The following is a 16,656-nucleotide window of genomic DNA, read 5'->3' on the forward strand; positions in this document are numbered from 1 at the left end:
TTCGTTCCTTCCCTCCTTTTTCCCCTCACTCCCTCCAGTGCACTTCTTATCTTTCTTTCCTTCCCTACATCATTTTCTTTCTTTCCATCGCTTCCTCTGGTCTTCTCCCTCTATTTGTCTTTCTTTTCTTTCCTCCTTTTTTCCCTTACCCCAGTCCACTTCCTCTCTTTTCTTCCATCCATCCATCCCTCTTTCTTTCTTTCCATCGTTCCCTCTGGTATTCTGCCTCTATTTGTCTTTCAATCACTCCCTCTGGTCCTTTCCTTCTATTTCTCTTTCTGTCCTCCTTTCACTCACTCCCTCTATCCTTCTTTTTTCTTTCTTTCATTCCATTCAATCCTCTTTCTTTCTTTACATCACTTGCTTGGTCTTCTACCTTAATTTTCCTTCTTTCCCTCACCCCCCAGTCCACTTCCTCTCTTTTCTTCCATTCATCCATCCCTCTTTCTTTCTTTCCATCGTTCCCTCTGGTATTCTGCCTCTATTTGTCTTTCCATCGCTCCCTCTGTTCCTTTTCCTTTATTTCTCTTTCTTTCCTCCTTCTTTCGCTCACTCCCTCTATTCTTCTTTCTTTCTTTCTTTTTTTCTTTTGTTCCATTCAATCCTCTTTCTTTCTTTACATCACTCGCTTGGTCTTCTACCTCAATTTGTCTTTCTTTCCTTTCCTCCTTTTCCTCACTCCCTCTAATCCACTTCCTCTTTTCCATTTTTCCTCTTTCCTTCCTTCCTTCCCTCCATCCATCTTCTTTTTCTTTACATCGCTCCCTCTGGTCCTCTCCCTCTCTTTTTCTTTCTTTACTTTACCCCTTCTTTCCCTCACTCCAGCCCACTTTCTCTCTTTTCTTCCATTCATCCATCCATCCCTCTTTCTTTCTTTCCAACGTTCCCTCTTGTCTTCTGCCTCTATTTGTCTTTCTTTTCTTTTCACCTCCTTTCGCTCACTCCCTCCATCCCTCTTTCTTTTTCCCTTCTTTTTTTACATCACTCCCTTGATCTTCTCCCTCTATTTGTCTTTCCTTTCCTCCTTTTTTCCACACTCCTTCCAATCCACTTCCTCTCTTTCTTTCCTTCCCCATCCCTCTTTCTTTACATCACTCCCTCTGATCCTCTCCCTCTATTTGTCTTTCTTTCCTTTTCTCCTTCTTTCCCTCCCCAATCCACTTTCTTTCTCTCATCCCTCTTTTTTTCTTTCTATCCCTCCCTTGGATCATCTCCCTCTATTTGTCTTTCTTTCCTCCTCCATTCTCTCACTTCCCCAGTCCACTTTCTTTCTTTCCTCTATCCCTCTTTCTTTCCATCACTTCCATTCCTCCCTCTTTCCCTCACTCCCTCCAGTTAACTTCCTCTCTTTCTTTCTTTTCTTCCCTCATCCCTTTTCTTTCTTTCCCTTACTCCCTACATTGTTCACATCCTCTCTTTCTTTCCTTGCTTCTCAGGTCCTCTTTCTACTTGCTTACCATCCTTCCTTCTTCCAGCCTTTCTTTTCCACTTGTTTCATTTCTGTGTTTTTTTCTTTCCCCAGCTACCTCCCATTCTCCCTCTGATCCTCTGTCGTTCTTTTTCTCTATTGCTTTTTATTTTTTATTTATTTTTCTTTCTTTCTTCTTGATCTTTTTTATACTTTTTCTTTTCTTCCCCAGGCCCCTTCCTCTTTTTGACTTCAGTATCTTTCTCTATAATTTCAGTGAAAAATCTACCTCCCCTTTCTCAACACACATGTGGTTCTCACCGATCCCTTATCAGTTTTTACTTAAGAAATGTTTTGTTTTGGGGTTTTGGTTTGCTCAAACGTTCACAAGCGATAACAGAAAAAGCATAATCATTATTTTTTTTCGACATAATCTAAGTTGAAGCATCTTCTGCTAAATGTACCATTTAAGCCTCGTGTTTACCCATTCTGAAAGAAGATGTGAAACTCGCATTTCCCTTTAACAGCTGTATTCGAATTTTAGAAGTATTCACTACATGACAGGCGTACTTCAAAAGATCAAGAGATTTAAACGGATTAGGGTCGATTGATCGACATGGGAAACATCAGTATCACTACTCAGCGTACAGGCTGTGATTGATCTCAGCATGAGTTCGGTCAAAGCGCCAGTGCTGCCATAATGCAAAGCCGCTTGGTCATAGAGTCACTGTGTTTGATGTAGCATCATCTTCATTCAGCCTGCCCTCTGTGCTTAGTATCGCTGTGCTCGACTCGGGTGCAATGGACCTGCTAAACCACCTCTGATTATAATTACTATTTTAATAAAAAAAGTTAACATGTTTCTCACTAATACTATAATATTTCATGGTATACCATATAATAGTAATAATTTAGCTTTAAATACAAGTTTTTTTAGATCTCCAGGATGGTTTAGCAATGCATCCATTCGCTTGCAGTCAGCTTTAGTGTGCATGTTATATTTGCATATGTTAGGAGCCTATATATCATTGTACACAATTAGCAATCAATGAAAAGCTTTGTAATGTCTTTCCTCTGTCATTGTCTTTCTTGCACGAGATCAATGCATGTTCATTTTCCTGTCCATGACATAATTCGCTATTAGCGACCAATTAAAAAGGTCCATCATGATTCATCGGTGGTAGTGGTCTGTTGGTGTCCAATCAGCATCTGTGTTTGTGTGTGTGGGTGTGGTTACAGTTGGGTGGATGGTTTGGTGTAAATCTCTTTTGTGTGTTTTTTTGTAATCCATTCCTCTCTTGCAGGAACTGAGCGTAATAAGGTAAGATCCGTGTGAAAATGTGGGAATCTAAACTTATATTTCTTATGCAATCAATAAACAAGGCCACAGAATAACGTTGCAAATAATTTAAAATATCAACCGTGCATGCTATTGTAATTATCACAATCTACGTCAGTGACCAATTTTACGTAAACACAATTTCCCAATAGTGCTATGTATTTCTTAATTTAGCTTAATTCTCATTCTGTCCACACAAAAGCGTAATGAATTGAAAAATTTAGCTGTGCATTGGTAGTAAGGTTAACTTGTTTACGCTACACTTAATAGGATTATACATTTTTAATCCGAAAAATTGTGCATGTAAATGTGGTCTACGATGTGATGAAAATAATTAAATGATTCAATCATTGTGATGGACCTAGCAGAATTTTACTTATACTATAGATAATTTATATACACACTTTGGCTAAAAAGTAGTATATTAAATAAAAATATTAGGGCTGCCAAAAGATTAATCGCGATTAATCGCATACAAAATAAAAGTTTGTTTTTGCATATATACAGTATGTGTGTGTGCACTGTTATTATTTTGTATATATAAATATACACGCACATGCATGTATGTATCTATGAAACTTTTACATGTGTATTTTGATCATATATATATATTTATTTATTTATTTATTTATTTAGCTTTTTATATATTTTCTATTATATATAGATTAAAAATATATATACACACATAAAATTTTTCTTAAATGTATACATGTATGTTTGTATTTGTTTATGAAAAATAATTACAATAAGCACACAAATATATTGTGCAGATACAGTCTTTTGGTTTGTATGCGATTGATCGCGATTGATCTTTTGACGGCCCTAATAAATAATTGAGGAGCTCAAATGCAAAAGCCGCTAAATGCCACATCCGTCAAAAATTTGATAATGATATTAACTGAATGCTCTCGGCGTGTATTATACGTTCATCAAATAATTTCTCTTCAAATCTGCTTTTCCCTGCCTCGGTCCATTCAGAATTACCGGTTTGTTGGCAGAATTCATTAAGATACTCAAAATGCAAATATACAAAAATGTTATGCTAAGTACACACCAAACGCGGGGCATCGTGTTACTCGCTCTAGATTACTCCTGGGATTTAAGTTTAATTCGTGTCCTGTGAATTTTTCACTTGAGTTGAATATTTTCAACTTGGGCGAAGACGCGTTTGAGGTGAATAGCGCATGTTTTCGCGGCAAACGCGCCGTCCATATCGCGTCATTTGCATCGCCCCACGCGAGGACGCGTCTAATCGCGTCTTTGTATTGACTTTGTATGTAATCTACTCGCGCAAATTGTTGAACTCACGTTTGGTGCTCTAATGCTACGTACACACCAAACCCGGGGCACCGCGTACCTCACTCTAAATTACTCGCGGGATTTAACTTCGCGTCATGCTAATTTTATTACTCAAGTTAAATATTTTCAACTTGGGCGAAGACTCGCTTGAGGTGAATAGAGCGTGTTTTCGCGTCAAACGCAACGCCCCACGCGAGGACGCTTCTGATCACATCTTTGCATTGACTTTCGCGCAAATCGTTGAACTCGCGTTTGGTGCCCTAAGAGGGTTTTGCATGTGAGCCCTGTTGTATGATTTCTCTTTTTGTAATTTAAAAAACTCTGTATTGCACAGCACACACAAACGCACATGTAGTTTGTTCACACGTGCCATGTTGTCAATCAGATCACAAATACAGTTCCATATGATTCACACCACTTTAAAAGGGGACCTATAAGTGTTAATGTGCCGTATTCCTGTTTTTCCGGCTCAGTTTGGGAATGAAGCCCAGCAGATGGAGTGGGCAAAGCGAGAAAGCGAAAGGGCGGAACGAGAGCGGCTAAAGAGACTTCGACAGCAGGAACAGGAAGATCTGGAGCTGGCCATTGCTCTTAGCAAAGCTGAGATGTCCAATGCATGATTGTTCACCACCTCCTCACCTTGGATCCACCCTCTCTGTACACTAAAGCATCGTGTGTGTGTGTGTGTGTGTGTGAATAGTTAAACATTAAATAAGTTGGCAGGTCCTTGACAATTAAAACCTCTATCCTGATGTGTTTGTGTGTGTGTGTGTGTGTGTGGGGGGGGTCTTTAGTTTGTGAGTCGGCTTATTCACTCAACATGCGTTGCATGTTTCTCAGATGGAGTTTATTTAAAGCCTATTGAAGTGTGTGTGGATGCGTGTGAATGTAACCGTGAGCCATTGACGTTGAAGGCCATTGTTGGTCTATACATTATCGCCACTGTTTCTCAAATTCGCTCTATTTGGCGGGACTAGTAAACCACAAACAAGTTAGTGAAGTTTAAATAGGGTTTGATCCTAGGTAGGGTCGACCCAGAACTTGAATTACTGTGACTACACTCCCTACCATCATCGAGCAAGGCACTTAATTCCAGGTTTCTCCTGGGGAACTGAACTCAATTGTAGTATGCATACAGTACGTCGATTTGGATAAAGACCGTCTGCCTAAATAATAAGTTACTGGCTTTAGCTATAGTCAGTATGGTACACACTGGAATTAAAGCAGCGTCTAGCAGACTAAATGTCTGAAAGGTACTCTCGAGGTGACGTAAAGCTGAATAACCCGCATTGTGAATCTCTGTTATATGTAAGTGTCATTTGAAAGCACTGTTTGATTCAGACTTGAGCAAACTGAACGTGTCTGGGTTTCTTTTAACGTACGTTCTTTTAACGTATTTGAGCAAAACATTTAACATAGCTTTGACAGACTGCACTGATATACTTTTATTTCTTGAAGGGTTATAAAAAATCTAGCTAGGTTGTGCCGATGCCTATGTGAGGGATCAAATTATTTTATTTGCAATTTTGGTTGGTATGATAATACGCAGTTGCTAACAAATTAATTGATTAGTCGATGCACAATCCTGTGGTGGTTCAAACTTGTAAAGTCGAATATCTAAAGCGAATCCGCGAGTGGACCCAGACGGGATACGTAGGGGTTTCCTCGCAATTCCGATCTACGTAATTGATTTATGTGATCAAATATGTTAAACTGAGCTGTGATAGCTGAACTTTTAGTGATAGCTGTAAGCACAATCATATTGGTGAGATATTTAATAAAACACATAGGAGATCAAACTTGGTGAACGATGACGCAAATTCGGCGCGGTACATACTAGACTAAAAATGTACGTTTTGGTAATTTGCAGTTAGCTAATCCCTAAATTTTAATCAGTGAATTGGATGCTGCTTTATGGATATGTTTTGTTGATGGTATTTGAAATATTCAAAACGTTACGATTTAGTTTACGCAATTCTTTATATAAATGTTTAAAACAAACACATAACTGGTACTTTAACACGTATCCAATCTAAAAATGTTTGAATAGCATTGCGAGTAACTCCTGAGTGTGCGATGTGGTCAATCATTATGGGTAAAATTATTAAAGGGACACTTCACTTTTTTATAAATATGCTAATTTCACAGCTCCCCGAGAGTTAAAAATTTGAGTTTGACTGTTTTGGAGTACATTCTGCTGATCTCCGGGTCTGGTGCTGCCACTTTTGGCATGGCTTGGCATAATTCATTGAATCTGGTTAGACCATTAGCATCGTGCTAAAAATTAACCAGAATTTCAATGTTTTTCGTATTTAAAACTTGACTCTTTTGTAGCTACATCGTGTGCTAAGACCGATGGCAAATTAAAAGTTGCGATTTTCTAGGCCGATATGGCTAGGAACCATACTCTCATTCTGGTGTAATAATCAAGGACTTTGCTGCCGTAACGTGGCTGCAGCAAGCGCAATGATATTACACACTTCCCGAAAATAGTCCCCTTGGTAACTTTTGGGCGGTCTTGGTACAAAATGTAACTAAGAAGAGTCGGGTTTTGAATGGGAAAAATATTGAAACTCTGGTCGTTTTTGGGCTCGATGCTAAGTGGTCTTGTCGGATTCGGTGAATTGTGCTGAGCTGTGCTGGGGGTGGTACCGCCGGACCCGGGGATCGGCTGAATGGGTTCCAAAACGGGTGAAACTTTAGGGGAGCTTGAAAATTAGCAAATTTAAAAATAAAAGTGTAGTGTTCCTTTAATTTAGGTCCGAATGGTGGTTAATATTTGGCGTCCAATGTTTTGGACACAAATGTGAGTGTATTGTTAAATGAACAACTGTGATGTGTCCCTGTCATCTTTTTGTCATGTTTTTAAACCTCTTCTTGTTTTTGTGTTGAAATCAGCTTGTGTTTTTGGCGCGCACAGCTCTTCGGCGTTTGTCATGTTAGTGTTACACTCAACAGTGTTATTTTAATAAATATGTAACGTGTATGTACTTGGGACCTAGTTTACAATGAAACTATATTAAGTGGTGGTTTTTCGCAAGAAACCCAACCTGGATCGAGCCTACTTGATTTTAGAAGTACACTAATTTCAAACTAAGTGTGTATCAGTTCAGTAACCTATGTTACAACAAAACTGTAACTTTACAGATAAAGCCTATACTCTGTTTGTAATGGGCCTATACTGTATTTTGCTGTTACGAAAAGTTTAATGAGAAACTTTGTGTTTTTATCCATTTCGTTAGAATTTCTTATGCTGTGTTTGTACTTTATACCTCCATTGTGCAATAGTTTGTATATTTTATTTGTTGTAATACCTGTAAATTCATTTCAAGTTTTCATATAATTTTATTATCCATGTCTTTTTTTTAACAATTAAAGTATTTTTTGTTTATGTGTCATAATTTAGGGCTTATATGTCCTGCTAAACTGAAGCTGAACGCGTTCCTTGTCAGCCTGCCTTTAACCCTCACATGTGTAGATAAGACAGATATTAACCTGATAGAGAAATGCATAAAAAACTATACGGAAGCCATGTATATTGTGTTATTTTTGTCCTATGTAACATAACTGCACATGTGTAATCCGACACATTTTAAGGATTTCAGAGTGCATTGATAAAGATTAGTCATGCTTGGATTTCTTCGGAAATGCTCACGCTCGGTACGTTATTGTCCCTTGATTTCGCGGAATAAAGAGAAGATAACATTTCAGATGTGTGAATGTCGGTTTTTTATTGAATCTATGTGTTCATCTAAATTCTGACTAAGAAAACATGCCAGAGAAATTCTGAATTTAGACAGAAGTCATCATTTTAAAATGTATCAACGTCTTTGCATTATATAACATGAATATTATGTGTTTTACACAGGAGGTTTTATATCATATATAGCAATTGATTTTGCTGTTCAAAAATGTTTCTGGTTGTCTAATAGTGGCAAATGTTCACCATTAATAGATGTATTCGCTGCAAAAACCGACAGGCGGATGACGTCATAGCACCGCGAGAGCGAATCGAGCAATCATACGGAGAAGTTTAATTTCGAATCACTCTCGAGAACTGGGCTGGGTAAGTCATGCTGTAAAATGACCTAGGATCAGTGGTGTATAGTAAAAAATGTTTATATATAACACTGCTCTACAAGGAGAAAGCCTCGGGAATGAAAGTAGGTCAATTTAAAAGTGTTATTGGCTCCAGTTTCTAAAATACAGCGTCAGTTCAAGAAAATGGCATCAAAATAATTCATTTTTGTGCGATATGCCCCTTAACTTTTCTGCAAAATCTGAATGGTGCCACACCAATCTTTTTATTGATACCAATAACACAACTTTCCATTCAGTTGTTTATTTTGTGTAAGATGTAACATTTCGTGACAAACTGACCGATTTGTTTCTGAGGGAAAATATCATGTGACTTACTTAGAAATGAGACGTTCACAAGCCACCATATCTGCATGATGCGTAGATCTGGCCAAGACAAATATAATCTGCAATAAAAGATCAATAAATTACAGTTAGATATTAATATTTAGTCTCAAGGTGAAAATGAATGTATAAACTTTCATGAATGTTTAAAACTTACAATTTTATTGAAATTACGAGGCGTCATGATCATCCAAAAACCCCATCCTTATTGAAGGTTTCCTCAGAAGCGGTAACGCGTCTAGGCGGAACTTAACTTCCGGTCTCTGTTAGTTTAATGCTCTGGTTAGTTGCTAAACTGAACTCTCGGAAAAAAAAAATGTTTTGGTTTCCTAAAGACGAGGGGAGACAGCAGTATGTGAAGGGAGGTTTGGCAGTCGATCATTGGCGAATATTGTCTATAATTAATTTTACACAGTAACATTTGCTCAGGGTAGTTTTTGATATGCTTTAGCTATTATTTAAAGGAGCAATTTCGCAAGACACTTTTAAAGGGATAGTTCGGCCAAAAATGATATTAAACCCATTTACTCACCCCCAAGCTGTCCGAGTTGCATATGTTCATCGTTTTTCAGACAAACACATTTTCGGATATTTTAGAAAATGTTTTAGATCTTTCAGTTAATTAAATGTGAAGTTACGGGGTTACCGGAAGGTAATTAATTTCGTTAATAAAGTTTTAAATATGGATATTTCTACAACAACACCGCGTGTATTACCCTCAGAAGACCTTTGTTTATCATCCTGGAGCGTTTGGATTTATTTTGTGAAGGATGGATGCACTTTTTTTGGACTTGAAGGTCGTGGACCACGTAACTTCACATTTAATTAACTGAAAGATCTAAAACATTTTCTAAAATATCCGAAAATGTGTTTGTCTGAAAAACGATGGACATATGCAACTCGGACAGCTTGGGGGTGAGTAAATCATGGGTTTAATATCATTTTTGGCCGAACTATCCCTTTAAGATGTAAAATAAATTGTTGGTGTCCCCAGAGTACGTATTTGAAGTTTTAGCTCAAAATACCATATAGATAATTTATTATAAAATGTTAAAATTGCCACTTTGTAGGTGCAAGCAAAACTGTTTTTTTTTTATTGTTTTAGTCAATAATTTTTTCTCTCACTCTTTTTCTCTGCACTAAATGTCAGTGCCTTGGTTGAATAGTGCAGATTAAGGGGCGGTATTATTATAATAAGATCCCCTTCTGACATCACAAGAAGAGCCAAATTTCAACGACCTATTTTCATGTGCTTGCAGAGAATGGTTTACCAAAACTAAGTCACTGGGATGTTCTTTTTCACATTTTCTAGGTTGATAGAAGCACTAAAGACCCAATTATAGCACTTAAAGTCAGATTTTAATCTCTAAAAGGACTCTAAAATATATTAATTCTTCATGGTACAGAAGTTAACAGAAAGCTACGTTTGTTCCACGAAAGCAGTTTATGTTGTTAGTGCTGAAACCGTATATATAGGCAAATATACTCGCATGTGTATGGATAATTATATCCATCTTTATCATTAAATGTTTTAAACTTTAGCCAACCAGCACCTTTATCAGTTTTTACTTCATCTAATCAAAATATGTAAGAATTAACACATTGTATCTTGGATGACAACAAATGTGTAGACCAGTGTAAAAGGGGGAAGTTTCTTTTTAGAAATGGTCAAGCATCATTTGTTTTGCAGCTGGCACTTTTGATATTTTGTCATCAAATGCAATGCTTAAGTATCCAAATGCTGTATTTTGGAGCCTATCTGATTTGTTTGTGTGGTGTTGTCCGTGTTGTAACTGGAATGCAAACGGGATGAAACTTGAATAGCTTCCTTGTAGCTTAGTAAATCTTTGTAAATACTAAAAACCCATAAATCTGCATGTGTAATGTAAACCACAATGACTTCTGAGATGGGTTACTTTTTATAACCCTGCCTGTAAAAACCCAGCTAAAGTCATTTTTTTGTGATTTAATGTTTTCTACATAAACTCATCCTACCAACGCTATCTCACGAGAATTCGTACATATTGTACGAGTTGGCTAATTCGTACGTTTTTGTATGATTTGCCTTGACCTCTGTGATGTTGGGGTTAGGTGCGGGGTTTGGTTTTGTTGTTGTTATTTTCATGAGAATCGTACGATTTTTTGCACGATTAACTTTGTATTTATACGAACTCGTAAAATATGTACGAATTCTTGTGAGATCATGCTGCATCCTACATAATGTAAAGAACATTTTGTAAAAATATAACCTTGATATCTTTAACATTGACTGAGTAAGGTCATGTCAAAAATCGAAATTGACGTAAAATCTACGTTTGTGAGAATGCTGAGTATTAAAACTCTGAAAATGGAGCCGAGACAAATATTCATGCTTTTTAAATCCATACGAATGCCTTTGTAGTTATTTACTCTTTTCTCCATGCACAGTTGAACACGTTCGGCTGCTACGAGTGAAAAAATAAACGTTGGGTGCGAATGCTTGACGTTTCTTATTACCAGTATATGAAAACCTCTTTAACCCTGGCGATGGATGTCTACGCTGCTGTTTATATAAAGTACATTAGACAGGCCACACCTTTACTTAAAACACATATGCAAAGAATTTCTGCAAATGAGACCATCCAGGTGTGTCACTAGGGCAAATTTTTGTTTTACCAGAACAAGGTGAATATGTTAAATGCAACGCATATGTGCATAGTGTGTGCTTTGGAAAGGGCCGGAAGGGGTCATTAGTTCTCGTATTGGTAACAAGATCCTCTGTGCGATTGGATACGTGGGGACTCGTGCGTATTGACAGCTGGCTGGGAAAACTTGGCCCTGCGTTGAATTGCTCGGAATGAGTATTGATTTAAATCAGCGTGTTGACTAATCTGAGCTCGTGAAGAGCTCCAGACCCGCGCTGGATTTGTGTATTTAATCAGCTGGGCCTGGTTCGGGAAACAAGGCCTCTATGCCGAGTATGCTGCCCTGGGGATGTTGCGGCGCACTTATAGACACCAGGACCGTCAACGGAGGTATGCTGGGAAATGTAAGCCAGATGGCCATTTCCATTACGTTGTCGCATAAATGCGGTTTTCCATCATCCGTGGGGATTATCGTCTTCCAATCTACGTTCTGCTGGGTGCAGAGGTGATTTCAAGGGGGCTGACATGTTGTGTTATCGCCTGCCTACGGGGACCTTTAGATTTGATGAGATTTTGATGGTTCGTCTCAAGCTGGCGCAAAGCAATGTCACATGTAACGGTAACAGATGGCACATTTTCCACATCTGGACTTGTTACAAACATGTTTGTGTGTAAAAAACGCAATATGTGTTGTACTATAGACCACAGGATAGTCAAACTCTATGGGACGGTTTCTTGGAGAGGGCTTATCCTAGTCCCAGACTAAAATGCGTATTTGAGCTGCCTTAATTTACAAACACCTTGTACTACTTATCATATTTCAGTGTCATTGTTTTGTCTCAAGATGCACACCAGTTTTTAAGGTTTGTTGGTAAAAACTACTTAAATGTCCTAATATAACTAACGCCTAGTCCTGGATAAATCTAAACTCTTATGTTGTTACAAACCTGAATAAATTTCTTTGTTTTAATGGACACAAAGGAAGATATTTTGAGGAATGTTTGTAACCAAACCATTCGTCAGCCTCATTGACTTCCATAGTATAATTTTATCCTACTATGGAAGTGAATGGGTCATGATGGGTTTGGTTACAAACATTCCTCAAAATATCTTCCTTTTGAATTTTTGAGTCAACTATCCCTTTAAATGATGAGATTATTCCAAGGAAAGTCCAGCAGGTGGCAAACTCTTCCCATGACATTCCTATGCTTTCCAAAGGAATTTGCACGTGAAACACGTAGGTTGCACTATGAAGGGTTTAAAATTGATACTTTATAGATGTTTAACAATAATATTTTAGCTGATGATTCATTAAATTCAATAAAATGTCTTATTGTAAAACTTTTGATTTTTTTTAAGTAAAAATAACTGAATCTTAGAGAGAGGTTTAGACAGGACAGATTTCTCTGGGTGAGGAAACCTTTGAATAGGAAATGGTCGCTTTGGGTACACCACAAGGCTGCTCGCTGATTGGCCGATGAACAGACACTTATCCAAAAGAGCTTTTTTTCGAAGAGTTTCAATTTACCCTCGAGACATAGATAATATAATTTGTACCAAGCATTGTAAAAGATGCTTGATTTTATCTCCCTTTATGAATGAAATCTGAGGTCTCGTCTGACTCGATGCCCATACAAAATGGACAAAAGGTGTCATATGTAGGCAAAAACATGTCCTAGTTGAATGGTGTCAGGTCTCTTAACCTCAATAGGCTGTAACTTTTGCAAGTTCATTTGAGGATTAAGGATTTGTCATGGGCTAAAATGACATAAGCTTATTTACCAGGGTGATTTATGAACTATACACGAGCTCAATAAAGCGATCTGAGACCGAGCTGAAAGTGATATGAAAATGTTTTCTTACTCTACAAAATAAGCCACCCATTGACACGGCGTTGGTTCTTGTTTTTCTCAAAATAGACTACACTGTGAATACCTTTCGAACAAATGAAAGGTGTAATATTTCCATGTCGCTGCACAGGGCCCAGGAAACACAGGAGAGAGGTGTTATCATATAATCACTATGAGATCTGTTTTGCTAGACTGTATTGGCTGTCGTGTGACCCGATCAGATGCTTTAAGTTAACAGAAAGATGAGTATAAAGTAAAGATGCACTAATATATTCGCCAATAATCGGTATCGGCAACTATTGACAATCTAGTTTAAAAACAGACAATAGTCATAGCCGATTTATTCTGTCAATCGAAAGAGATCAGGAAAATGCAATGAATTTGAGTTCTATGTATAAAAATGTATATATTACACCCAAACTATCGGTATTAGCATCAGTATCGGCAGGTATCGGTCTGAATAATCGGTATCGGTGAAAATGGGGATGCATCTCTAGAATAAGATTATAAAGTGTATAAAAATAAATTGCTCATTAATGTTAGCAAATGCAGTGAATGAGACTAATTTGTTGCCGATATTTTGTTACAAAGTGCCTAATAAACTTTTAAAATGTCCGTGGAGTGAACTTCCAGCATGTGTGAAGTTTGTAAATAAAGTTTTAGTTTCTCAAAGTCATTCAAAGCTGAATCTCTGCCACCTTTAATATCCCACGCCTTCCGTTGTTTTTCCGAAGAGACATGGCTCTGTGGTGTAGCCCTTTGCCCAGACACGGCTATATTGAGTCTCAACAATTATGTAAATGTAATGTTTGTATTTATAGGCCTAGCCACAACTCTCTGGCAGTAGCAATGTTGCAGCTGGGAAAGATTGTATTTTCCCTTAAGTCGCAAAACGTGTCTTAATACCCCAGGGTGCTGCCACATAGGGTTTACCCGAATAAATACACCTGATAAAATAGGATAAGACAAACTTAATATCTCAATTAAGTTTAATATATACATTAAGTACAATATTTACAGTGTATAAATTATATACAAGTCATTTTCAACTCACATACTGTATAGCCCTCATCACGTCAGGTGAACGTGGGACAGTCTACAATGCACTTTAAAAAACACATGAACTGTAAGAATACATTAGAAAAAGAAACGAAACAACCGTAAGACCCTGATTTTTAAATGTCTATGTAGATAAATGCACAAGTTACTTCAAACATTCAGTTAACGCCCGCTCGTAAGGCCAAGTTTTAAGGCAGTTTTGAATTAGAAAAACATTGTCTCACAAAGCTTATTTAGTTTAGCATACATTTGAAAAGATGCCAAGAGATAACTATGGCACTCGTGAGATGTATACATGTATTAAAAAGGCACTATCGTGATGTGCATCATAGTACATCATGTTAAAACACATTTTACTGTGATTCCAGTTGCGTCTGAGGTTTAGGTCCAGCCTAACAAGAGTTGAATTTGGTAATGCAAACATTGTCTGGCATTAGTAAAGCTCTTTGGCAAAAAATAGATATTTTGGTGAGGTGTAGAACCCGCTACGTAATGCAAAAGACTGTATGGCTACAGTATTCAATAGGTCAAGTCAGTTCATGATTCATCTCTACCATGTCTTTATAAACACATTAAATAGATGGGGTAGAGAAAATGCTTTGAACATCCTCTGTGGTGTTCACCGTTCAGTGCTTTAAGTCCAAATATTGGAGTCCAGTCCTACATGTGACGCTTCATATGGAGGGCCAGATGGTCGGACCTGGAGAAGGCGCGCTCGCACAGGTGGCACTGGAAAGGTCGGTGTCCGGTGTGCTTACGGAAGTGACGGGTCAGCTCATCAGAGCGGGCAAACTTCCACCCACAACCTTCCCAGCTGCAATGGTATGGCTTTTCACCTAGGAGAGAGAGAGAGAACATGGCACGTTAAAAAATGTATGAGGTTGTGACGTCATGACACAGTTCAGTAGTCGCGTGCACACTTAAAAACACAGCAATGCGTATTTACCTGTATGCGTCCTGTGATGCGCCTTCAGGTGGGAACTCTTTGTGTACGTCTTGCCGCATCCCGTATAAGTGCACGTGTGCGTCGCCGTCCGTTTTCTCGGCCACGTGCGTCTTCCCCTCTTTGGTTTGGCGTCCATCTCCAGCGGGGATGACGGAGGGGTGAGCAGCACCCGTTGGTTAGCGTTGGGCATCCCGAGCGCGTCATCGCAAACGCTGAAGTGGTGCGCGTTCGGGTATGCCAGCTGCATCTGCGGAGGCGCGGCGTGGGGGAACCCCGCGTTGCCTTGGTAACCCTGCGTGAACGTCATGGGGTGGCACATCTGTGACTGACAGTCCGTGTTGATGAGCTCGGCTGGGCTTTGCGGCGGGGTCATGCTCGGAGAGTTGGCCAGCCTCGGTTGCTCGTACGACCTCATGCACGCGCCGTTGCCCTCCTGCTTGACTTTGGGCACCATACCCCTAACGGGTCCGTAATTGTCCATGCACGGCGGCTCCACTTTGATACACTCCGAAATGTCCTGATTGGGGAATGCAGACCTGACCAGAAACCTTCCCTGGACGTTGTTGGGCACAGATGGCTGGCAGTAGGTGTCAATATCAGATTGCAGGAGCTCCGCCATCAGGCTGGTTGTGTACGGCGGAGGTGAGTGGTTAATCTCGGGCACCGAGTACGCGCTGGGTGCCACCGATGGGTTGTACATGTTGCGGGACTCTTGCATTCTGTAGTCGGCACCCATACTCATCCCGAGAAGATCAGAACCGGCTGTGTTGGCCAGAATAAACTCCAGATCCAGATATTTGCTGAGATCTTCGTCGTCTGTTGATCTGCAGTGGTTGTCCATGTTGGATATGTCAGCTAGGCAGCCGGGATGCACGGACCTGTCCAAATCATCCTTCCATCTCTGTAATAAAACGATATTGGTTTAAAACATGAATGCAACTTATTTCAGCAGTACTGTTTAATATCTTTCAAAGCGCAAGAGTGCGCGTAAAACCATTGAAAGCGCATGCGTGTTTCAAAAACTTTACAAACATAACAAAAATATAAAATACTCACGTTTTCCCAACATTTCTCCTTCTGTGCTGAAAAAGTAGAAATCGAGGGCAAAATTGTTCCACTTAAAGCCATTTCCAGTTGTCCCAGTGAGAATCAAAATCTTAAAATACAGGGACCAGTCGTAATCCCTCCAAGAAACTTGGGTTGTAGTGAACTACAACTCGGTTTCTGCTCCTACACTCTTACGTTTCAAACTCATGTAGCAAGTATGCTCGCTGGAAGACCTTATCTTATAAATATCACGCAGTGGACGCTGGACCAATTGTACGAAGCGGAGGAAATACGCACTACCCGTCCCTAATTTTAGCCACGGTATATATCTGCTGCGCTCTTCGGCGTGTGCGCCTTTCGTCTTGTGTTGGATGGTGAGAGCGCACGAGCTCTCCTCTTTAAATCAGCGGAGTCACTCCACGCCCCCTTCAAAAACTAGTTAAACGAGTACAACATGGTGTGTGAGAGCCCTCCTCTCTCTCCTTGCCTCTCTCTCTTTCTCTCTTGTTTTTGAGCGCAGAAAAGGAGAGAAATACACATCATTAACACGTTGTTTAAAGATGCCAATTGTCGATACCCATTGCGCACATCAACTTGAGAACTATTAGGGATTAATGCATGGGGCATTAATAATGCATTTGAAAGTAATATAGCAAGTAAAC

The 16,656-nt window shown here is 39.1% G+C and overlaps 2 protein-coding genes across 6 annotated transcripts in view; one reads left to right on the forward strand and one right to left on the reverse strand.

Annotated features, from left to right (window-relative positions):
• The window catches only part of eps15l1a (epidermal growth factor receptor pathway substrate 15-like 1a), a 40,643-nt gene extending 32,889 nt beyond the window's left edge, over nucleotides 1–7,754 (forward strand). For 2 of the 5 annotated variants that reach the window (XM_055217318.2, XM_055217316.2), the window contains exons 26-27: nucleotides 2,713–2,729; nucleotides 4,520–7,754. In XM_055217318.2, coding sequence (XP_055073293.1) covers nucleotides 2,713–2,729; nucleotides 4,520–4,589 — 87 coding nt within the window. In that variant the 3' untranslated portion in view covers nucleotides 4,590–7,754. The remainder of the gene's footprint in view (nucleotides 1–2,712; nucleotides 2,730–4,519) is intronic. The other 3 variants (XM_055217315.2, XM_055217317.2, XM_055217319.2) reach the window with 2 other exon arrangements.
• A 6,159-nt stretch (nucleotides 7,755–13,913) lies between these two features.
• Nucleotides 13,914–16,376, reverse strand: klf2a (Kruppel like factor 2a). The gene is made up of 3 exons (XM_055218073.2): nucleotides 16,004–16,376; nucleotides 14,948–15,848; nucleotides 13,914–14,837 (listed from the first exon to the last, which is right to left on the reverse strand). Exons 1-3 carry the CDS (start codon nucleotides 16,073–16,075, stop codon nucleotides 14,662–14,664), a joined length of 1,149 nt encoding a protein of 382 aa, XP_055074048.1. The 5' UTR covers nucleotides 16,076–16,376; the 3' UTR covers nucleotides 13,914–14,661.
• Nucleotides 16,377–16,656: the final 280 nt, after the last annotated feature.

The sequence above is a fragment of the Misgurnus anguillicaudatus genome, chromosome 23 (genome assembly GCF_027580225.2).
Source record: "Misgurnus anguillicaudatus chromosome 23, ASM2758022v2, whole genome shotgun sequence".
NCBI classification, from domain to species: Eukaryota; Metazoa; Chordata; class Actinopteri; order Cypriniformes; family Cobitidae; genus Misgurnus; species Misgurnus anguillicaudatus.